Here is a 24,378-nt window from a genome sequence, read left to right on the forward strand (position 1 = left end):
GCCAGATAAGGGGGGGGGGGGGGGGAGGTGCGGATGTTCGCCCTGGAGCAAAATAAAGGACGGTAGCCCGATCACACGATCCCCCCAGTCTCTGTGCTTCGGTTGTTAGCTGGCGATCACATGGCGATGCTGCAGCGTGGCAAAGAAGTGGCGCGATCACACAAGCGTTTCACGTTTGTGCGCATGCGCAGTCCCACTGCTTTCAGTTTTGTGTTTGTGCGCATGCGCTTACGAAAAACATCCTGTTTGCGACAGGACGTGGACGGGCGCCGGATGCCACGGGATACTAGTGCTCCTGCGATCAGACGCCCGCCTGTGCTGCGCGTTTTCCGAATATTAGTGCACTTTCCTTGGTACTTTTTAACTCCGCATCTTCGGCGGGACACCACGGGTTGGCCACGGGTGCGCTACGCTTCCCAGATGTTGCGGTGTGATTGCGCACCGGAAATCCGCCCGATGTTCGTGCCTTTCACGCGGCAAATTCTCCGTGTGACCGGGGCCCTGGTCTCCCATCCATGTACTAATCAAGGCTTGACAATGCTTAGCTTCCAAGCTCTGACAAGACCGGGCTAGTCAAGGTAATTCAGGCTCCTGTTAACTGCCTAAACGACACGCACACAAACTGGTCTTTCTTCCGCCATGACGTCGCCAGGTCCACCCCAGCCACTGACCAGAGCTGCTCAGCTTCAGCAAGGTGGACATACTGAAATGGGGCCGTGGCTCAGTGGCAGAGCCTCTGTTTGGCCTGCAGAATGTCCCCAGCTCAATCCCCGGCGTCTCCAGTAAAAGGATTTGGCAGCAGGTGACATAAAAGACCTCCGCCTGAGACCCTGGAGAGCCACCGCAGGTCTGAGTAGACGATACGGACCTCGACGGACCGAGGGTCTGTTTCTGTATAAAGGTTAGTCAAGAATAGACGAGGGCCAACTCTTAAAATCTAATTACGAAACCTAAAAAATATACATGTATTTATTAAACACAAATTAAAAAAACGAATAAGGGCCCATTCGTACCTCATATACGAATATAAAAACATACAAAGGCTGATGAAATAGAGGATCAGATAGCCTCATTAATACAGCAACCTTCATTTTTTAACACAAGGGCTTCTTCAAATGATAGCAGTGGTTGGGTTAGGTCTATAAGGACAAAAAAGAGAAAAGGGGAAAAAGACTGAACCTAAAACCTGGAATTCAGAACCTAAAAAGGTTAGTCAAGAATAGAAGAGGGCCAACTCTAAAACTCTAATTATGAAACATACACAAATATACATGTATTTATTCAACACAAATTAAAATAACAAATAAAGGCTCCGGTCACACGGGCAGGAAAATGCAGGGGGGGGGAGCGTGGCTGTGTGCCCCGGGGCAAACAAACGCGCGGTTAAGCGATCAGACCTCCCGTGGAGGTCCTGTGGAGGTACCGTTGAGGTTCCGTGGGTAGGGAGAGGTGCCGATCACAGGACTAGCCTGTGCGCAATGAAGAAGCGGGCGGTGCAGCAAACTGGTGTTTTTGTTTTGTGTACCCGACGGATGCGCATGCTCCGTTGGGTGCGTGTGCGCATCCACGGAGACTTGGGGGGAAAAAAACCTTTGTCGCAAGGGGACATGGGCGGGCGCCGGATGCCTCTGGAAACGCGATCAGACGCCCGCCCTTGCCCCGCAGTTTCCGGAAACTAGTACCTCCGAGGTACTAGTTTTTTGCAGCGCATTTTCGCCGGGAAGCCTCGGTTGTGCAACGGGAGCTCTACGCTTCCCAGATGTGCCGGTGAGATCGCGCCCGGAAAATCCGCCTGTCTTCCGTCTCTCTTGCGTGGCTTATGTTCCGTGTGACCGCAGTCAAAGACCCATTCATACCTCATATACAAATATAAAAACATACAAAGGCTAATGAAATAGACCTAACGCGTTTCGGCCTTCACAGGCCTTCCTCTGAGGTCTAATACAAATAGAACATGTTGGCTGATATGTAAAAATATATACAATCAAACATATACAAAATATGAAGTAAAGACCAGAAACCAATTGTTCCAAAGTTTAACCACTGGGCAAAGAAAAGAAATACAAAAATACAAATGAAGCCTCCAGTGCAATCACATGTCCAGTAGTACTTCTCTCTGGTCAACTATGTATTCTCCTGAGATTGTACAGCCAAATGTTCCCAATAAAACGTTCCTTAAGTTAAAAGCAGTGTTGATCAAAAAGGTGTTGGGCCTATATAAATACATGTATATTTTTGTATGTTTCATAATTAGAGTTTTAGAGTTGGCCCTCTTCTATTCTTGACTAACCTTTTTAGGTTCTGAATTCTGGGTTAGGTCTATTTCATCAGCCTTTGTATGTTTTTATATTTGTATATGAGGTATGAATGGGCCCTTATTCGTTATTTTAATTTGTGTTTAATAAATACATGTATATTTTTTAGGTTTCATAATTAGATTTTAAGAGTTGGCCCTCTTCTATTCTTGACTAACCTTTATAGGTTCTGAATTCTAGGTTTTAGGTTCAGTCTTTCCCCCCCTTTTTTGTCCTTACTGTTTCTGTATAAGACAGTTTCAAATCCATAACCTGAGATCACAATGAACTGAACACAATTGAACACATAAAGCTGCCTTATACTGAATCAGACCCGCGGTCCATCGAGGTCAGGATCATTTACTCAGCCTGGCAAGCAGCTCTCCTGGGTCTCAGGCGGAGATCTTTCACATCATCTACCCCCCCCCCCCCTATTTTTTTTTTTCTTTCGATGTGGGGGGGGCATGCAAAGCAGAGGCTCTACCACTGAGCTGCAGCCCCTCCCAAATAATAAAAGAAGAAGAGGAGATTGGATTTATACCCCACCCTTCACTCGGAGCCTCAGAGCGGCGTGCAATCTCCTCTCCCTTCCCCATCCCGCTACAGACACCCCTGTGAGGTAGGTGGGGCTGAGAGAGCTCTTTCGAGGACCGCTCTTGAGAGAACAGCTCCGAGACAACTTGTGATCGACCTAAAGTCGCCCAGCTGGCTGCATGTGGAGGAGTGGGGGAATCGAGCCCGGTTCTCCCGCTCCCAACCACTACACCACCCTGGCTCTTAACCACTACACCAAAAGAAGTGCCAGCAAGGAAAACAAAGATTTACTGGCAGGTCTAACGGCACCTCTCCTCCTCCATCCCTGGTCTGGATCTGGACACTTATTCCCTGAAGCAGTCAAGAAGAAGCAGAGATTGGATTTATATCCCGCCCTTCACTTGGAGTCTCAGAGCGGCTTACAAACTCCTTTCCCTTCCCCTCCCCACAACAGACACCCTGTGAGGTGGGTGGGGCTGAGAGAGCTCTTGACAGAAACTGCTCTTTTTCAAGGACAGCTGTGCCAGAGCTTGTGACTGACCCAAGGTCACATCAGCAGGTGGAAGTGGAGGACTGAGGAATCAAACCCGGTTCTCCCAGATTAGAGTCCGCGCACTTAACCACTACACCAAACTGGCTCTCAAGAGGTCTCCTATACAGACAGACCCACAACTGAGGACATGTGGAGGGGTGCCAACCCCCCTCCCCGTCATTTAAGCACACCTGAGCACATGCAGAGTGCATCCCCCAATTCATTCCCAACGAACATGCGTCGACCGTCTCCTCTTCCTCCTCCGCCTCCCCTATGGACACACAGCCGGTGGGTCCAGGCCACAGGGTTGCCAACTCCAGCTTGGGGAATGCCTGGAGATTTCGGGAGGGGGGTGGAGCCCAGGGAGGATTTTAGGGAGGATATAAGGCCACGGAGCCCTCCCTCCTCCAACACAGCCACGCTCTCCCGGGGGAACTGCTGCCTGCCCACTGGAGATCAGCTGTGATTCCGGGAGATCTCCAGGCCACACCTGGAGACCGGCAACCCAAGCAGGGCCGTCCACCTACCTGCCCCAGGTGAGGCCCGGCGCTGCTCACCTGCGTCGGCTGGACTAAGCTGGAAAGAGCTCAGCGGCCCCTGGTCGCCTTCCTCATTATCCCCTCTTCTCGGGCAAAGGCGCTCGCGCGTGGCATTCTGGGAAGCGCAGTTCTCTCTCCCAGGTTTCTCTCCGGAGAAAACGGCCAAAAGGAGGCAGTGAGACTACAACCCCCAGGATGCATAGCGCATAGATTTCCCCCCCCAGGGCGTTTCGCGGCCGGCGTGAGCATAGACTGGAAGGCCAGAGTGACACACAGCTCAAGCTTCCGGTCAAAGCCATTTCCCCATAGACTGTAGAAACAACAGTTTCCGTAGTCTGGAGGCGGGACTTCCTGGTTATGTTTTTTTGAATGGCAGGTTTCTCCTGTCTTGTGGGGTAAACGAGCCAATTGCTCATTGGACATAAAGACAATTACATTTTAGGTTTAGCTGTGATCGAACAGCCCCCTTTCCCCCGCTAATGGAAAAAGTAGAAAACAAGAGGGGAGATTACGTTTTTCTTATTTTATGTGCAAAACTGGACTTTAAATTAAAGCAATAAAAATTGTCTGGATCAATATAAATGCAAATGCAGTCCATATTATCTTCAAGTTGCAGAACAGGACCTTTGGCTAAAATGAAAGCTTACAATAATCCTGCGGAGTAGTCCTGTTACCTTATCGCTGCCCGGGAACAGGACATGGACAGTAGTTTATTTAAAAAGAGTCAAGAGTCCAGTAGCACCTTAAGACTAACAAAATATGTGGCGGGGGGGGGGAGGAGCCTTCGTAACTGCTCACAGCTTCAGGTAGTGGTTTATTAAGTTTGCTGTTAATATTGTCACTCAGAATTCGGTCTGACGCTGGGAAAAAGAGGTTTACAACAGCCCTGCAATGTAGAGAAGAGATTGGATTTTGTTGCCGCGGGAGAGGCACGGATGGTGGGCGGATTATCCGGGCGCGATCAGAGCACTTCTTAATCTCTTTGAATTTAGTGGGGGACAAAAATGTGGTCTTAATTCTACTATTCAAAACGATGAAAAACAGAAGTACTAAGTGTGGCCTAGATCATGCCCCTTTGTTACTTTTTTAAAACATGTATCCGGGCACTCAAAACTTCTCTCGTAGCCTCTCATTATATCTTTTCCTTAAAAACTCCAGCCAGCATAGAACCATAAATGGGTATTTCTTTTCTTTTCTTTTCTTTTCTTTCCCTCCGCTAACAACTCTCAGCTTTTTTCTACCATCAGAGATGAATATTTCCGAAAGTGTCTCTCAGCAGATAAACTCCTTCTTTTTAAGAACATGCCTAGTTCCATGGCCTCTACAAATCAACCCAGGGTGGAACCCTGTCCCCCAACTGCTTCGAGGGTAAAACGTGACAGCATCAAAATCAAATCAAGGGGGTTTTTTTTGAACCCCCGAAGGGGATTTTTTATTGCATTTTCTAAAGACTACAAACTACAAAGAAAAAATGGGAGGGCAAGCAGCTGCCTTATTGTTCCATCAAGTACTGCATCGTCTACTTTGACTGGCAGTGGCTCTCTAGGTTCCCCATAAATAAGCTGCAACCTGACGGCACTTCACACAAACTGAAGGTTGCTCCCCTGGGGCTAAGCCAAAGGGAGGTTTACTACTACAAACAACCCTGCAAGGTAGCCCAGTGCTCTCTTCTTCCTATGGCAGAATGGTGCTCAGCAAGAGTAGCTTGTCAGCAGCCCTGCAATGTAGTCCTCCCTTCGCACAACAGCCAGGCTTGTTAAAAACTAAGCACTGCAGGCAGTTTATGTTGTGATCACTTTGGGGGGAGTGCCTGCAGGGGAAACTTCCTCTGCAAAAAGTCCATCCTACTAACACTTATAAAATGCAACTATAAAATAACATACTAAATGGCTTCCATTTATTGAAAAATCATTCTCGGCTGTTAACTAGGCTTTCTGAAAGACTTTTATCACAGCACAGGTTTGCCAGGTGAACACTGTCGGAGGAGGAGGAGACGTAGGCTCTTTTTGTAGCAGGAGCTCCTTTGCAATAGCTACTTCTCATTCAATACCCCAGCGATATAAAGAGATAATAACAGCTTTTTGACTTGTTTTTATAGATCAATCATATTTGGTCAATATAAACGAATAGGGTCAGTATATATCAATGCTCATAGTAATCTCCAGGGCTATTTTTGGGCAGGAACACACAGGAACGGAGTTCCGGCTGGCTCCCAAGTTGGCCACGCCCAGCAGGAACTCATTAGCATAATAGGCCACACCCAACAGCAGAAACTCATTAGGATTGGCTACATTAGGGGTGTGTTTATATGCTATTGTTTTAACCCGGCACACAGTGCCCTTGTTAGCCGCCCTGAGCCTTCGGGGTAGGGCGGGATATAAATGTAAACATAAATAAATAAAATAAATAAATAAAGGAGGTCCTGCTACAAAAAGAGCCCTGGTAGCAACAAGCACACTCAGATGATGAGGCCATCTCTCTGGAAGCTTCAAGACATTGGAAATGAAAATAGGTGCGGAAGACTGCTAATTGGGAACTCAACAGGGGGAAATTGAGCAGCACGTTCAGAAAGGGAACAGGACCTGCATCTGAGATAGAGTTGCCATACCCCACTGGGAGTTGGGATCCCCTGACCCCCCCCCCCCCAACTCTGTAGTTAGTTATCTGGATGGTTATTTTTATTATGTAGCAAGCGTTATATCTCTTAAGTATAAGTTCGAGTAGGAGCCGCCACTATCATACCATCACTTTTTACCATCATTACCAACTGGCCCTCGGAAAAGAGAGAAAGACTGTGTTACGTGGAACTGACAGCACTGATTGGGTGCACCATCTTTGAGACGCCATCTTTATGGAAGATTATTTTGGAACATCTAGAGCACTTAATATGTTGTAATATTGTAGTAATGATTCTATATGGTTTTAACCTGTTTTTATGTGTTGGCTTATGCCTATCTGTGAGCCGCCCTGAGCTCCTAGTGGTGTCAGAACATTGCCAGTGATGCTAGGGACTCTCTGGCATTTGAGCAAAGCTCTATGGTTTTACCATGGAGTTTTGCTTCAATACTAGAGTGTCCCTGGTGTCGCGCTGATGTCAATTCTGTGTACAAGAAAAGTTATGTCGGGGGGGGGGGGGTGTCTGACGACCCTAAACCGGGATCGGTATCCTTAAGGAACACCTGGCAGCCCACCGCCAAAAGAAGAAATGTTGCCCTCTGACAAAACCTCTCAAGCTGGACCTCCCGTTGATAGACAGATGTGATGTGACCACTCCTCTTAGCAGATATGGAAAGGAGGACTTAACTTTCATACCCTAAAAACTTGCTTTGTTTCATACACACGCGCGCACACACACATATACACACATAAGAGACGCCAATGTTGGATCAGGCCAATGGCCCATCCAGTCCAACACTCTGTGCCCGGGAATAGGACATGGACAGTAGTTTATTTAAAAAGAGTCAAGAGTCCAGTAGCCGCAGTGTCTCACAGTGGCCAAAAATACACACATATATATCTATCCCTTTTTGCAGAGGGAGTTTCTCCTTGGAAATCTACCTACCTACCTACCAACCCCCCCCCCCCCCCTTTCAGTCCAGGCGCCTTTAGCCATTTGGCACAAAAAGAACCACTCCAAATGCCCAGGGTAGGGACCGCCCTAGCCTCCCTCTCTATGGCTCTTCCGGCTTGTCTAGGACGCCGGAAGTCGCTGTGGTTCTGGGGAGGGCCGGAAGCGTCCCGGTGACCGCGGGATGCTGAGAGAGACGGGAGGAAAACAGAGGGGCCTGAAAGAGTCACGGGAGGCGCCCTCCGTCCCACCCCCACAACTACTGGTTCCTATTACTGTTAATTCATCGTCATCATTTCTGTGGAGGTCGAAGCGCCCGAGCCGTCTTCAGCAGGTATCGGCTCCACCGTTCCTACAACAGCCCTGTGAGGGAGGCCGCCAGGTTTCCCGAGGGGGCAGGGGCGGGGGAAACACGGGGTGAGCGAGGGTCGGGACTGGGAAATCCCTGGAGATGTGGAGGTGGAGGGCAGGGTTTAGCAATTGCTCTGAGAAGCAGCCGTTTTTCCCCTGGTGAATTGATCCCTGTTGCCTGGCAATGAGTTGTAACCAGGGTTCTCTCTAAGCTGAGTTGGTGTGAGCTAGCTCACAGTTTTTTAGCCTCCGGCTCACACATTTTTGTCTTCGCTCAGGAAGGGATGGCTCCAGAGCAAACTAATTTATGCAGCAGCCAAATGGCTCGCTCACAACTTAAATGCCAGTAGCTCACAAAGTAGAATTTTTGCTCACAAGACTCCTCAGCTTAGAGGGAACATTGCTTGTAACAGTGGAAGATCTTCAGCTGCTCCCTGGAGGTTGGCAACACGTGGCGACGCCTGTTTCGGCTGTCAGGTGGGTTAGGTGGCGGCCCTGGGCAGGCTCAGGGGACTTCCGTGTGTGACCAATGCAGTGTTTGAATGGGGAGTGGTAGTGAGTGACCCAGCTGCCGGCTCAGCCTCTGAGCCCCTGTTCCAGGCCGCTTCTCAGAACTGCTCTAATGTTTTGTCAGTAAGGTAAAATAATGTCTGAATGGGTGATCTCTAGAGATGTGAAATTTTGAAACTCGGAAAAAAAACCCCGTTTCCCCCCGGCTTTTTTTTTAAAATGGGAAAAAATGCTACATTAGCACTTCTATTTTTCTTTTCCAGATTGAAAGTCATTCTGTTACTTTAGGAACATAAAACACGACTATGGACATTTCTACTTGGCATGGAATTTATCACAACTAGCATATTAAAAATATAGCGTATCCAAGCAATTATTACAAGCGGAATACCCACCCACATGCAAAAACAAAACTGAAACTTTTTAAATTTTCTTCTGACAATCGCACCTCCTAAAGGAAGAAATGCCTCTTGCATTGGAGAGTTCAGTTGGTAACCTAGGACTTGCTTGTCCTCAGTGCACAGAAATTAGATCAATCTGATACCATACGTATTTTTTAGAAATGATTTGGAAAATATTTGAATGCCTTATCTTAAAATATTTTATTCATCATGTTAAAATAAATGTTCCATAATCATTTCTTTTTTCAGTTTTTCGGGAAAAAACAAAAAAGGCTTTGGGGAAAAAACGTGGTTTTTTTCCTGAATTTTCCCGGTTTTTTTCCGGGCCTTCACATCTCTAGTGATCTCTGACCTGTGTTTCGCCTCTGAGATGCTGTCTGCCCATCCCAAAGAGAATGAAGGGACATTTTCCACGGAGCAAGCTTAGGCAGATGTTCCAACGGCCCCCTGTTTTCTTACTATGGGTAGATTTGCCCCAGTTGTTTTGGGGGAAGACTGTTTTTTTTTTTAACCACCTGTGTGACTGTCAAAAGGTCAATACCCACCTCTAGCAGAGATGGGGAAAAGAAATTTTCTGTTGCATTTCTGCTGGCCTTCCAGCGTTTTAAGGGCATGATGACCCTGCCAGGCAAACAGAAAGGTATCTGTGCTATGTACGTATTTGTAGCCAGGGCTGCCTCCTGTGTTGATTGGCTTTGTTCCTCGGCCGTTAACGGCAGCCTCGCTGGAGAAATGAAGAAAGAGTAGCTTTTCCCCATTTGCTTCATTTTCTTATTTATTACGTACTTATTTTGAGTGTTCCTATGTCTCCTTTTCAGAATCCTGCTCGAGACAGCTCAATTTCTGTATATTGGGCTACTCTGAATGGCATGGGAGCCGTACCAGTTTTTTAAAAAAGAAATTGGCAATCCTCAGTGTATCTTTGCAGAGTAGTTAAAAAAAAAAGTTATTGACTTTCCTGTTCCAGTGAAGTCTTACTCTCCCCAGGTGGAGGCTGCTGAAAGTAAGCATTGTTTATTCCAAGTGCTTGCCTGCTTTCAGGTAGAAGAATAACTTTTTCGCTTTGCTGACTGTAGATGCCAACAACTTTTGCCAAGTCTTGGGACAGCCTGCGTTGAGTTGTGGAAGCTGTGGACCTATGCTTTCCCCTTTCTAATGTTTCTTTATCATCAAACTCCTCTTCGCTGGAGTCATTTGCACGGGTTGTTAAAAAGAAGAAGAGATTGCTGTTGAGAAGACGGGTGTGGCTCCTGATGAGAATCGATGTGGTTCGGTAAATTGAAAATGTACTGAGTTCCGACTGGAAATGGATGAGGAGAGTTTGGAAGCAGCCATTCGGAATTACAATGCCCAGCTGGAGCAAGTGGACCTGGCTTTGGGCACCGGGCTGGACCCCTCGCAAGAAGCGGACCTGATCCAGCTGCGGTCGGATTTGAAGCAGCTGATCGAACTCACCGAATCCAGCTTGGTGTCCGTGAAGAAGAGCAAGCTCTTTGCCGCTTTGGACCCGGGGACGGTCTCCCCGTCTCTATCCGCTCATCGAAACCGAGACAGTAGTGAGTCGGGACAGCGAAATGCCGACGACGAATATGCAGCTTTTCAGGAAGCTGTTGCTGATGGAGGGGGCGAGCCCTCGGGGATTCAAGATGAGGCCTACCCAGAGACAGACAGTGAGGCAGAGGGTGAGGGAGAGGAGGAGGAGGAGGTAGCTAGTGGGATGAAAGTGAAAGCCCCTTACTACAGTTCTTGGGGCACCCTGGAGTACCACAATGCCATGATCGTGGGCAGCGAGAGCATGGAAGACGGCACGGCGGGGGTCCGAGTACTCTATCTCTACCCCACTCACAAGTCCCTGAAGCCGTGTCCCTTTTTCCTGGAAGAGAGATGCCGTTTCAAAGAGAACTGCCGGTAATGTCTAAGCTTGGCTGTCGGGTTCTTCGCTTAACTGCATTCTGTGTGTTGACTGAAAACTGCTCTGGGTGCTCCCCAGAGCTGAAGAGTGGGATGGGAGTGGTCGAAATCAGGAGCCCCCAACACGGTGCCCGTGGCCACCATGGCGCCCACCTGGTGCCTGTCAAGTGCAGAGTGGGCGGGGCCACTTCTGATTGGTCCTTGGAGGTCTGATTGGCGGTGCAGATTAAAATGTTGCTTCAGCAGCTGCCCCCACAGTGTCGGATTTATTCTCTGTCTCAGTCCTCTTTGGTGTAGTGGTTAGCAGCTTGGACGCTAGACTGGGAGAACCGGGTTTGATTCCCCGCTCCTCCACATGCAGCTGCTGGTGTGACCTTGGGTCAGTCAAAAGTTCTCTCAGAGCTGTTCTCTCAAGGGCAGTTCTCGAGCGAGCTCTGTCAGCCCCGCCGACCTCACAGGGTGTCTGTTGTGGGGAGGGGAGGGGAAAGGAGATTGTCAACCACTCTGAAACGCCTTCAGGTAGTGAAGGGTGGGGTATAAATCCAATCTCCTCCTCCTCCTCCTCTTGTTTCCCAGTGTATTTTTAAAATTGCTCCTCTTTCACCCTGCACTTGGACTTCCTCCAGTGCGGGTCCATCTCCGGTGGCAGCCATTTTGTGGTTTGCTCCACCACCCTGTGCCAGAATCACAAAGGTGCCCACAAGCTCAGAAAGGTTGGGGACCCCTGATCTAAATCAGTCGATCCATACAAATTAGGTTTGACTTGCTGGGATTCTCTAAACATAAGGGGGCGGGAGAATCTACCTAAGACTTAAGAGCAGCCATGCTTGATCAGGCCGAGGGCCCCATCTACTCTAGCATCCCGCTTCTAACAGTGGCTCATCAGGTGTCCCCCACCAGAGCATGTGGACCAGAGCCCTCATCTACTGACCGCTGCCTGGTATCTGGGCAATCTCGCCAGTCTGGTGTAGTAGTTAAAAGCGCGAGCTCTAATCTGGGAGCACCAGGTTTGATTCCCCACTCCTCCACATGCAGCTGCTGGTGTGACCTTGGGTCAGTCACAAGTTCTCTCAGAACTGTTCTCTCAGGAGTAGCCCTGGAAAGAGCTCTCTGAACAGGGCTGTTGTGGGGAGGGGAAGGGAAAGGAGATTGTAAGCCGCTCCGAGATTCCGCGTGAAAGGCGGGGTATAAATCCAATCTCTTCTTCTCTTCTCTCTGTATCGTTCCAATTCTTCTCTTCTATTGGCTATAATAGTCAGTGAGTTTACCCGGCCTCCAGAAATCTGTCCAGCCATATTTAAGGCTGTCTAAGCCGGTGGCCATTGCCGCATCTTGTGGCTGTGAGTTCCACAAGTCGGTTATCCATTGTGTGGAGGGCTAGTTCCTCTGCAAGATCTCTTTGGGTTGTCCCATCTCCTAGGTCCTTTAGATCTGCCACAGCCCATGTTCAATCTTGCTCAGCCGTGGCGCCCGCTCTCTAGACTGGTGGAAAGGGCCATCAAATTGCTGCTGACTAATGGCAACCAACCCTGTACAGTTTTCAAGAGACACATAGAGGTTGTTTGCCGTTGCCTGCCTCTGCGTAGAGACCCTAGGCTTCCTGGTGCTCTCCCATCCAAGCACTAACAAGAGTTGACCCTGCCCAGCTTCCAAGATCCCATGAGATTGGGCTACCCTGGTGGAAATTTTGAGGCCACAGGAAGGAAAACTCTTGTTTTTCTGGTTTTGGCCAGGAAAAAAACATAATTTCTTTTTTTTGGGGGGGGGGGGGATCGTAATGAACCCAGTACTTACTTTCCTATTGAACCCAAGCTTCTAAAAACTTGATTTAACATAAAAGGCATCATTTATAACTTAGTTAAGGAGCTGCGGTGGCTCAAGGGGTTAAGACGCTGAACTGCAGGCTGTGGAAGGTCAGTAGTTCAGCAGTTCGAGACCCGGGTTGCCGCATGACGGAGTGAGCTCCCGTCTCTAGTTCCAGCTCCTGCCAACCTAGCAGTTCGAAAGCAAGAAATTGCAAGTAGATAAATAGGGACCATTTCGCTGGGAAGGTAACAGCGTTCCGTGCGCCTTGGTGTTTAGTCATGCCGGCCACATGACCACGGAAATGTCTTTGGACAGCGCTGGCTCTTTGGCTTTGAAACGGAGATGAGCACCGCAACCCTAGAGTCGGATTCGACTGGCTTTCGAGCGAGGGAAACCTTTACCTTATAACTTAGTTAACATATATTGTAGTATTCGTCAGGTTGATGGAATTCGAAAACATCACTGTCTTCATTTTCTACAAGAAAAATTGCAAGTATATCCTGTGTCTGAGAAAGAGTTGCAACTGCTCCGCACTGTATTGCCATATCACGTGGATCTTAATTTTCACAGTGTGAGAGGTAGGGGGGGAAATGTAAGCCGAAGGTAGAAACAAATGCTGAAGAAGAGGAGGAGGGGGAGATTGGATTTATACCCCACTCTTCACTCGGAGTCTCAGAGCGGCTCACAACCTTCTTTCCCTTCCCCTCCCCCACAACAGACACCCGGTGAGGTACGTGGGGCTGAGAGAGCTCTGACAGAAACTGCTCTTTCAGGAACAGCTGTGCCAGAGCTTGTAACTGACCCAAGGTCACATCAGCAGGTGCAAGTGGAGGAGTGGGGAATCAAACCCGGTTCTCCCAGATCAGAGTCCACACTCCTAACCACGACACCAAACTGGCTTTGGGTATTTAGGGGTATTTCTACCGCTCTTGAGAGAACAGCTGTGAGAGAACTTGTGACTGACCCAAGGAAGGAAAGGAAGTGCATTATTTGGACAGAAAGACTGTCATACATCCACAATAGGTAGGACTCTTACATAAGAACATAAGAGATGCCAATGTTGGATCAGGCCAAAGGCCCATCCAGTACAACACTCTGTTTCACACAGTGGCCAGAAACACCAGTGCCATCAGGAGGGCCACCAGTGGGGCCAGGACATTAGAAGCCCTCCCACTGTTGACCCCCCCAAGCACCAAGATGACAGAGCATCACTTGCCCCAGAGTCCCTATCTATACCTTGTGGCTAATAGCCACTGATGGACCTCTGCTCCATATCTAATTCCCTTTTGAAGCCGTCCATGCTTGTAGCCGCCACCACTTCCAAGTGTTAATCACTCTTTGGGTGAAGAAGTCTAACCCGACCGCTCAGCAATTTCATGGAGTGCCCACAAGTTCTTGTATTGTGAGAAAGGGAGAAAAGTACCTCTTTCTCTACCTGCTCTTTCCCATGCATAATCTTATAAACCTCAATCATGTCACCCCTCAGTCGTCGTTTCTCCAAGCTAAAGAGCCCTAAGCGCCTTAACCTTTCCTCATAGGGAAATTCCTCTTGCAAGAGGAATTCCCATAATCTCAAAGGGAATTTTTCTGCCTTCCCGGAAAGGTTGAGTCTTGCAGACTGCTTCTATGGCAGAGAAGGCTATGAACAGCCTAGATTTCTGTGTGCAGGGAATGTATAGCCCAGACTCGTAAGCAATGATCCCTCTAAGCTGTGAAGTCTTGTGAGCAAAAATTCTACTTTGTGAGCTGCAGGAATTAAAGTTGTGAGCGAGCGATTTGGCTGCTGCATAAATCAGTCTGCTCTGGAGCCGTCCTTCCCGAGCTAAGACAAAAATGTGTGAGCCGGAGGCTAAAAAACTGTGATCTAGCTCACACTGACTCGGCTTAGAGGGAACACTGCGAGTCGTAAGGGAACCAGTCCTCTAAGAGGTGGGAATATTTTGGGGCCAGTTCAGTTGGTGTAGTGGTAGAAGAAGAAGAAGAAGAAGAGATTGGATTTATACCCCGCCCTTCACTACCCAAAGGAGTCTCAGAGCGGCTGACAAACTCCTTTCCCTTCCCCTCCCCACAACAGACACTCTGTGAGGTAAAAGAAGAAGAGATTGGATTTATACCCCCCCCTTCACTACCCAAAGGTGTCTCAGAGCGGCTGACAAACTCCTTTCCCTTCCCCTCCCCACAACAGACACTCTGTGAGGTAAAAGAAGAAGAAGAGATTGGATTTATACCCCCCCCCTTCACTACCCAAAGGTGTCTCAGAGCGGCTTACAAACTCCTTTCCCTTCCCCTCCCCACAACAGACACCCTGTGAGGTAGCTGGGGCTGAGAAACTCTTGACAGAAACTGCTCTTTTTCAAGAACAGCTGTGCCAGAGTTATGGCTTGCCCAAGGTCATCCAGCCAGGTGCAAGTGGAGGAGTGGGGAATCAAACCCGGTTCTCCCAGATGAGAGTCCACGCACTTAACCACTACACCAAACTGGCTCTCATGAACTGGTACACATGAAGCTGCCTTATACTGAACCAAACCATCAGTCCATCAAGGTCAGCATTGCCTGCTCAGACTGGCCGTGGCTCTCCAGGGTCTCCGGGGCAGAGGTCCTTCACATCCTTTTAGCTGGAGACACCAGGGATCGAACCTGGGGCCTTCTGCATGCTGAGCAGATGACCCCATCCCTGTACATTTATGTCCCCTGACCGGAAATCTAACCTAGCAAGAGAGCGGAATCCTAGCCACTAGACTAGACAATCAGAGAAGCTTAAAGAGGAGAAACCCGGAATTATTTAAAAGGGGGAAAGACTTACTTTGGGGTTTTTTTTGTCTCAGCCAAAGCGCTTGCGAATGACCCTCCCTGTGTTTGTCCCCGACCCCCCCCCCCAGATTTTCCCACGGGCAGGTCGTCCCCGTGGAAGAGCTGCGTCCCTTTGAGGATCCTGACCTCAGCTGCCTGGCCGTGGGGTCGGCCTGCCTGGCGAGGCATCAGGATGGGATCTGGTACGCCGCTCGCATCACCGGTGAGGCTCGCTTCTCTTTGCTGTCTCGGTCTTTGTCGGGCGGATGAAAGGTGGCGTCGGGAGGCCCTGCATGCCTCTGTCCCTCTGAGCAGAGGCCGGGGCCGGTGGAAGCATCCCTGGCTCAGCAGAAGAGAAGAGATTGGATTTATACCCCCGCCCTTCATGTGGAGTCTCAGAGCGGCTTCCAATCTTCTTTCCCTTCCCCTCCCCACGACAGACACCCTGGGAGAGGCAGCAATAGAAAGCCGTGCCGTGGCTAATAATGTGGCGGCTAATTCAGTAATTTTTACTTCCGTTTGATCAATGCTATCTCTTGAATTAAGAAGTAAGATAGCCGGATCAAGTGGGATGTCTTCTTTATTTCTTCCAATACTTGGCCCCTCCCCCCCCCATCCCCACCTGCCTCACAGGGTGTCTGTTGTGGGGAGGGGAAGGGAAAGGAGTTTGTAAGCCGCTCTGAGACTCCTTTGGGTAGTGAAAGGCGGGGTATAAATCCAGTCTCCTCCTCCTCCTGTCCCCCCACCCCGTGCGAGGCAGCGGCATGCCATGGCAGCTTCGTTGCCATCTGACTGATCATTTATTGTTGCATATTTTCATGATTTTAATGCTTTATTATATTGATGTAAGAGTTCTTTGATGTACACAGCCTTGTCCCATGAGGGACGCCGGTCGACAAATCCAGTTGAATAAATAAAGCTAATAGCTGTCAGTTCAGGCCTGTGACATACATCTGACACATCTGACAAATCCCATCCCTTCTTATACAGCAAGTGTGAATTTTGGCTGTTATTAATGGAGTCTCTGTGAGGGCAAGAGACCCCAGACTGCTGTGGCGCCTCTCCAAGTGGTGGTCTGTGTGTTATCAGCGGGTCGGGAAGCTCTAGACATGTCTCACTTCAAGGATATCGAAGGTGCCTGGTAATCTATGTTTGGGTTTAGGAACTAGTACTGTGAACTTGGAAAAATATAAACTGCTTTCTAGGAGAGAGTTCATCAGCAAATTCACTCTTGCAAGACTACAAAGCCTTATGGGAGCCAGTTTGGCGTAGTGGTTAGGAGTGTGGACTCTAATCTGGGAAACTAGGTTTGATTCCCCACTCCTTCGCATGCAGCTGCTGGGGTGACCTTGGGTCAGTCCCAAGTTCTCTCAAAGCTGTTCTCTCAAGGGCAGTTTCTGTCAGAGCTCTCTCAGCCCCACCCACCTCACAAGCAGTGTTCCCTCTAAACTGAGTTCGTGCGAGCTAGCTCACAGTTTTTTAGCCTCCGGCTCACACATTTTTGTCTCAGCTCAGGAAGGATGGCTCCAGAGCAAACTGATTTATGCAGTAGCCAAATCACTCACAACTTTAATGCCGGTAGCTCACAAAGTAGAATTTTTGCTCACAAGACTCCGCAGCTTAGAGGGAGCATTGTGGTGTCTGTTATGGGGAGGGGAAGGGAAAGGAGACTGTAAGCCGCTCTGAGACTCCTTTGGGTAGGGAAGGGCGGGGTCTAAATCCCATCTCTTCTTCTCTTTTAAACCAAAGACTTACTAGTATAGAGGCTAGAGCTAATTCAGAATGGCTGAGGACAGGACCCAGTTTCGCTTCTCAATTCCCTAACACTTGAGCCCACCACAAACTATCAAACTGGCCTACCTAGCAGGGTGGTGGTTGTGAGAGAACGGAGGAGGGGGAGACAGCTGTTCTGAGCCGCTTTTGAGTCCCCGCTGAGGAGAAAAGTGGGATATCAAGAAATGCAAATACATTTTAATTATGTACAAAATAATCCCATTCAAACACTAAGCATATCCTCGAGAGCATGCTGTAAGTCTAGACAGCGTGCACTGGAATTAGCATAATCGAAAGCTGTAGAAGGTCTGGCATAACAATCTTCATAGTGCCTGTAACGATTCCTTGTTTTTGGTGTGTGTGTGTCTCTTTAAAAGTTTGGTTGCAAGGCTGTGGTAAGTAGACTAGAGTGGTTGAGAGAAGCCAGTGTGGTATGATTGGTGGTTGACAGAGAGGGGGAGGGGTTTTGGAAGTGAAAAATGAGTGGATGAGTATGTATGTCAGTCAGGAGTGACAGTTACAGGTTTGACAGTTGAGAATTGCAGTTAGTTCTGTGTGGGGAATGAGTTAGACAAGCAGTTAGTGCTGCCTGGGAAAGAGAGAGAAGCCGTCCTGTGTGGAATAAGTTGGTTCTGTGTGTGAAAGGAGAGCCAAGCAGTTCTGTGTTGAAACAGTTATAAGCTGAAGCTGAGTGTCTAGGAAACAGTAAAGTTTAAGTGTTACAAATTACATGTAAAGATCCCTGTCAGTGAGAGAGAAAATTGTGTGGGATACCAAAGCAATTGTTCAGTATTTACACAGTACTAGTTACATTGTACTACCCTCTTATATATGCTTTATTTCAATAAATCCTATTTCATTCAAGTATACCAGCTCTGAAAGAAATACTTCCCAGGACCACATAGTTCCTCTTAAGCCTTGACCTCGGTCTACCTAACCAGTAAGAGCAGAAGTAAAAGTATAAAGGGTTGGAAAACCTTAAAATTTCTTGGTGGCAGCCGTATATACCCAGATAAACAGAATAAAAAGAACACTGTTAAAGGGAAACCAGTCCTCCAGAATAAGGAGGTCGTCACACTGCCCTTTTTGAGCAAGGACAGCCTTGCCTCAAAAAGCAGCCTGCTCATTCCAAAAGAGAACTTATTTAGAAGAAGAGATTGGATTTATACCCCGCCCTCCACAACCCGAAAGAGTCTCAGAGTGGCTTACGATCTCCTTTCCCTTCCTCTCCCCACAACAGACAACCCTGTGAGGCAGGTGGGGCTGAGAGAGCTCTTTCAAGGACTCCTCCTAAGAGAACTTGTGACTGACCCAAGGTCACGCCAGCAGCTGCATGTGGAGGAGTGGGGAATCAAACAGGTTCTCCCAGATTAGAGTGTGCTGCTCTTAACCCCTACACCAAACTGGTTCTCTTTATTTATTTATTGAACCATTTCTATCCAGCCTTTCTTCTTGGTCGAAGGCAGCTCACAATAATAGTTAAAACATCCCTGGCTGAAACCAGTGATAAAATAATAAACTTTTGAGAGTCAACGCTCACTTTGTCAGGTATGTATCCGAAGAAGGGAGCTTTGACTCTTGGAAGCTTACACCCCGAAAACCTTGCCAGTCTCTGAGGTGCTAATGCACATGAATGTAACTCAAATGGGTTATATCGGACCAGCCTTCCTGTAGATGCACTAGTTCCCAAAGTGAGCAATACCGCCCCCTGGGGGTGTTGAAACGATCCAGGTGGGCGGTCGGAGCCTTGAGTGCAGTTGGGGGGCGTTGAATACAAAAAAGGGGACGGTGAAAGCATAAAGAAAGGAGTCCAGAACCTATCTAAAGCATCCTTTTGGTGGTAGGCCAAATAAGTTCGGGAACCTGTAGAGGAAGGGGATGTTGGGGATCCATCGAAGCCAATGGGCAGTAGGTAGAGACGGAGAAAAGGAAATACTACTTTACACTAAGAGTGGTTAAAATGTGGAATTTGCTGCCAGAGGATGTAATCATGGCCTCAAGGATAAACAGTTTTAAAGGGGGATTAGATAGATTCACAGAGGATATGTTTATCAGTGGCTGCTAGCTGTGGTAACTAAAGGGAGTCTCCATGTTTAGGAGCAGTCAGCCTCTGAATCCGGGAGTCAAGAGGCAACATCAGACAAAGGCCTCGGCCTCTATGCCCTGTCATTGGCCCTCCAGAGGAGCTGGTTGGCCACTGTGTGAGACAGGATGCTGGACTAGATGGACCCCTCGTCTGATTCAGCAGGGCTCTTCTTATGCTCTTATGAAGGCCTCAGCCTCCATGCCCTATTGTTGGCCCTCCAGAGGAACTGGCTGGCTACTGTGTGAGACAGGATGCTGGACTAGATGGACCTTCACCGGTCTGATCCAGCAGGGCTCTTCTGATGTTCTTATGAAGGCCTCAGCCTCTGAGCCCTGTTGTTGGCCCTCCAGAGGAACTGGCTGGCTACTGTGTGAGACAGGATGCTGGACTAGATGGACCACTGCTCTGATCCAGCAGGGTTCTTCTTACGTTCTTATCGGAAACATGATTTTAAAGTTTGGAACTTTACGTGAGAAATTTTAATAATCGCGCAGTAGGTGTTTGTCGGCTGGTGCTTTAAATTGTAGGCAACCCATTTCTGCTTTTCCTTCCCCAGACATCGATAGTGGGTTCTACACCGTGAAATTCGATTCGCTGCTGCTGAAGGAAGCGGTCGTGGAGGGGGACGGGGTCATACCCCCACTGCGTAGCGAGGAGAGCTCTTCCTCCTCGGAGTCAGACGACGACGAAGTGGACGACGCGGGATACGCTAAAGGTAAGAGCCGGTCGGGAGGAGAAACCCACACTGGGTTTCTGGTGGTCACTCTCCCTTAGCACAAGTGGATTCTCTCTGGGAAAACGAGACATCTCCGTCTTTCTGGCAGTTCAGAAATGTTGATGCACTAGGTGCGATTTTCACCTGCTCAGGTAGGTAAACAGAACTTGAAACATTCCGCAAAGAGAAATTTAAAAGAGAATGTGAGGACAAGGAATCTTACTGAGGAGGCTGTGATGGGTTAACAAGGCCAGGGTCTTCCTTATTACTAAGAAAGCCTGTGTGCTCTAGGGTTGAAGTGCTGGTCTACGATTGGGGTGGGTGGGGGTGGCTTGGGTTCAAATCCCCACTCCGCCACAAAGGCAACTGAATGGTCTTGGTCCAGTTGTCACCCATACTGTTCTGTTGGATAAACATACTTCACAGCTTTAATGATTGACTCAGTTTGTTTTATGCTTAAATGATGGGAAGATTTACTGTACCTAAGCCAACGAAGATCTCCTGTCTTGGGTTTTTAGGTAGTGTGGGTATCTTTTCTTTATCCTGTATGTGTAGTCCCTCTTCCTGTTTTTCTGTGATAGTTTTTTGTAGTTTGAAAATAATAATAAAAAATCCCCTCCAGGGGCTTAAAAAAAACACAAACATACTTCACAGCGTTGTTGAAAGAATAAAAAGGGTCGTAGAACCAATAATAATGAATCATTATTGTATGGCAGTCTGTGTGGTATAGCCTGGAGATCCTAAGATTGTCTGGCACCCAGAAGTTCTAGCTGTTTTAGCGTTATGTGCCACTAGGTGGTGAGCCAGACTTGTTTTTAAGCCAAAAGACGTTTCAGAGGTGGGTTGCCACTGCCCGCCTCTGCGTCACAACCCTGGTATTCCTTGGAGGTCACCCTTCCAAATACTAACCGAGGCCGACCCTGCTTAGCTTTTGAGATCTGACGAGATCGGGCTGGCCTGGGCTATCCAGGTCAGGACTGGAAGTAGAGCCATGTACTCGTGAATTATACTGAATCAGAACTTTGGTCCATTGAGGTCAGTATTGTCTACTCAGACCGGCGGTGACTCTCCAGGATCTTAGGCTGACGTCTTTCTTGCTGCTTACTGCCATATCCTTTTAACTGCCAAGGATTGAACCTGGGACCTTCTGCATGGCAAGCAGAGCTCCACCACTGAGCCACACCCCCTCCCAATAAATTACATTTGTATGAAAGTGAACATGTATGAATATATGAAGCTGCCTTCTGCTGAATCAGACAATAGGTCCATCAACGTCAGTATTGTCTACTCAAACTGGCAGCAGCTCTCCAGGGTTTCAGGTACTGGAGATGCCTTACTGGAGATGCCGAGGATTGAACCTGGGACCTTACTGGAGATGCCAGGGCTTGAACCTTGGACCTCCTGCATGCCAAGCAGATGCTCTGCCACTGAGCCACAGCCCCTACCGAGATAATAATCTTCTGTTTGATTAAACACATGGGCACACGAAGCTGCCTTATACTGAATCAGACCTTTTGGTCCGTCAGAGTCAGTATTGTCTGCTCAGACTGGCAGCAGCTCTCCAGGGTCTCAGGCAAAGGTGTTTCACAACACCTCCTGGAGACACCGGGGATAGAACCCAGGACCTTCTGCATGCCAAGCAGAGGCTCTACCACTGAGCCACGGCCCCATATCGGTAGCCACTCTCTGCCACGGAATTGTACTTGACACCTGCCCGATCTCTTTTTCAGGCCTTCTACCACTGAGCCAGAGCCCCTCCCACGTATGCCTCCCCAGACTCCTCAGAGGATATAAGTGTGCTAGATAATAAATCCACATGGCCCGGCCCGCTACAAAAACTTCTCCCTGCAGCGCTGGCCGCCTCAATGGAATCTAGAGAGGGGGAAGGAGGTGCCCCGCCTATCTAAGGGTGTGGTCACACGGCAAGCGCACCGCGATTTGTTCCCGCTGTAGATTTGATCGGGGATATTTTTAAGCAGGTTCAGATGATCACACATCCCTTGCCCGACCGCTTGCTTTGCGTGACAATGCTCCAGGCACTGTCCAGACAGCCACACTACACAAGTCATGGTTAGAGAAGTGAAGGCCCGGGAAAAACCTGGAAAAATTCGGGGGGAAAAACGGTTTTTTCCCCGTTTTTTTTCCTGAAGCATTTTTGGTTTTTTCCGAAAAACGGGAAAAGTTGAAAAAAGAAAAGGAAAGGGAAAAAATTGATTATGGAATGTTTTATTTAAACATGATGAATAAAATATTTTAAGACAAGGTGTTCAAATATTTTCCAAATAATTTCTAAAATATATATATATAGGGTATCAGATTGATCTAATTTCTGTGCACTGAGAACAAGCAAGTCCTAGGTTACAAACTGAACTCTCCAATGCAAGAACAAAAGGCATTTCTTCCTTTAGGAAGTGCGATTTTGTCAGAAGAAAATAAAAAAGTTTCAGTTTTGTTTTTGCATGTGGATGGGTATTCTGTTTGTAATAATTTTTTGGATACTCTATATTTTTAATATGCTAGTTGTGATGATTTCATGCCAAGTAAAAATGTCCATAGTCATATTTTATGTTCTGAAAGTAACAGAATGACTTTCAATCTAGAAAAGACAACAGAAATGCTAATGTAGCAATTTTTTCAATTTTTCCAAAAATTTCCGTTTCCCCCCGGAAAAAAATGGGAAAAAACCTGGGGTTTTTTCGAGCTTCAAATTTTCCAGAAATTTTACATCTCTAGTCACGGTGTGGCACAATTTTCTTTAAAAAAAATTTTGCGCATGCACATATGTGCAAGTGTGCACATACGCACATGCGCACAATGGTGAAAGTCACAAAAAAAAAAACCCTACTGGAAGAAGGGCATTCAGGCGACCTAATCACAGTCATTGCGAGAGACGGCTGTCCAGATAGGCAAAATCGCGGATTCAAAGCGCAAGTACCCGGAAAGTACTTGATTTTCCCAGGTCGGAAAACTTTGGTGCGGGAGACGGATGTGGGTGTCTGATCAGCAATTTTAAGTGTGAGAGGGAACAGTGGTGAGACCCAATCAAAATGACCGGGTGACCACAGCCTAGGTGAGGCATGGTTGGAGTAAAGGCTTACGTTCAGCAGCCCAGTCAGTCGGTGAACAGTCCTCCACAGGCCTAGCACTAGCTATTTGTTGCCAGCAAACCCAGATATGAAAGCCAGTGCTAACAAAGCCTTTTGGACTCCAAAGCTGTGGGTAAGATAAGGGGCCGTCCCTCTTATTGTCTGCATCAGTCTTCGCACAGAGCCTGATTTTTTTTTGTCATCCTCTTTGATCTGCTCTTCTCAACCTCTTCCTCTCGCCTCCTTGCAGTCGTGGAGTCCGGTGCCGCCGAGAACGGGGAAGGGCCCTCCGCTTGCAGTTCCTCCTTCGGCTGCTGGGAGGCGCACACTCGAGGCATCGGCTCTAAACTCATGGCTCAGATGGGATATGAGCTGGGGAAAGGTAAGCGTGTGTGTGCGCTCAAAAAGATGGGAATCCCCACCGGGGTTGACTTGAGTCTGTGTGAATGGGGCTTCTTGTGTCTGGGCCCCAACAGAAAGCTGAATTCTCAGTGACGGAAAAATAATCGTGTCTGGCAGGCTTCCCTACAGAGGAAGGTGTAACTCCTTGCGGAATGCCAGCTTGGAAACATCGGAAGAGCCCTGCTGGATCAAACCAGTGAGGGTCCATCTGGTCCAGCATCCTGTCTCACACAGTGGCCACCCAGCTCCTCTGGAGGGCCAACAACAAGGCATAGAGGCCGTGGCCTTCAAAAGAATGAGAAGAGCCCTGCTGGATCAGACCAGTGGTCCATCAAGGCATAGAAACAGGCTTCCATAAGAACATCAGAAGGGCCCTGATGGATCAGACCAGTGGTCCATCTAGTCCAGCATCCTGTCTCAGACAGTGGCCAGCCAGTTCCTCTGGAGGGCCAACAACAGGGCAGAGAGACCAAGGCCTTCATAAGAACATCAGAAGGGCCCTGATGGATCAGACCAGTGGCCCATCTAGTCCAGCATCCAGTCTCACACAGGGGCCAACCAGCTCCTCTGGAGGGCCAACAACAGGGCATAGAGGCCGTGGCCTTCAAAAGAATGAGAAGAGCCCTGCTGGATCAGACCAGTGGTCCATCTAGTCCAGCATCCTGTCTTTGGTCAGCCAACAACAGGGCAGAGAGGCTGAGGCCTTCCCCTGATGTTGCCTCCTGGCACTGAGATTCAGAGGTTGACTGCCTCTGAATGTGGAGGTTCCCCCTCAGCCACCATGGCTAATAGCCATTGACAGACATCTCCATGAATCTGTCTAATCCCCCTTTAAAGCTGTTTATTCACTACATGCTTTGGCAGCAAATTCTACCCTTCTCTTCCTGAATTTTCTATATAATTTAAGAACATAAGAGAAGCCAAGGTTGGATCAGGCCAGTGGCCCATCCAGTCCAACACTCTGTGTCACACAGGGGCCAAAAATACCAGGTGCCATCAGGAGGTCCAGCAGTGGGGCCAGGACACTAGAAGGCCTTCCGCTGTTGCCCCCCCCCCCCACGCACCACAAAACCAGATATA

At 48.4% G+C, this 24,378-nt stretch overlaps 2 protein-coding genes across 2 annotated transcripts in view; one reads left to right on the forward strand and one right to left on the reverse strand.

Annotated features, from left to right (window-relative positions):
* ARFRP1 (ADP ribosylation factor related protein 1) overlaps positions 1-4,001 on the reverse strand; it is a 33,402-nt gene extending 29,401 nt beyond the window's left edge. Inside the window, exon 1 of the mRNA XM_015412226.1 lies at positions 3,888-4,001. The gene's annotated coding sequence lies outside the window, so the exon portion shown is untranslated. The remainder of the gene's footprint in view (positions 1-3,887) is intronic.
* A 3,631-nt stretch (positions 4,002-7,632) lies between these two features.
* ZGPAT (zinc finger, CCCH-type with G-patch domain) overlaps positions 7,633-24,378 on the forward strand; it is a 23,071-nt gene continuing 6,325 nt past the window's right edge. The window contains exons 1-5 of the mRNA XM_015412225.1: positions 7,633-7,801; positions 9,806-10,637; positions 15,326-15,459; positions 19,652-19,810; positions 23,147-23,278. Coding sequence (XP_015267711.1) covers positions 10,036-10,637; positions 15,326-15,459; positions 19,652-19,810; positions 23,147-23,278 — 1,027 coding nt within the window. The 5' untranslated portion in view covers positions 7,633-7,801; positions 9,806-10,035. The remainder of the gene's footprint in view (positions 7,802-9,805; positions 10,638-15,325; positions 15,460-19,651; positions 19,811-23,146; positions 23,279-24,378) is intronic.

The sequence above is a fragment of the Gekko japonicus genome, unplaced genomic scaffold, assembly GCF_001447785.1.
Source record: "Gekko japonicus isolate JY-2015 unplaced genomic scaffold, Gekko_japonicus_V1.1 scaffold2619, whole genome shotgun sequence".
Taxonomy (NCBI): Eukaryota; Metazoa; Chordata; class Lepidosauria; order Squamata; family Gekkonidae; genus Gekko; species Gekko japonicus.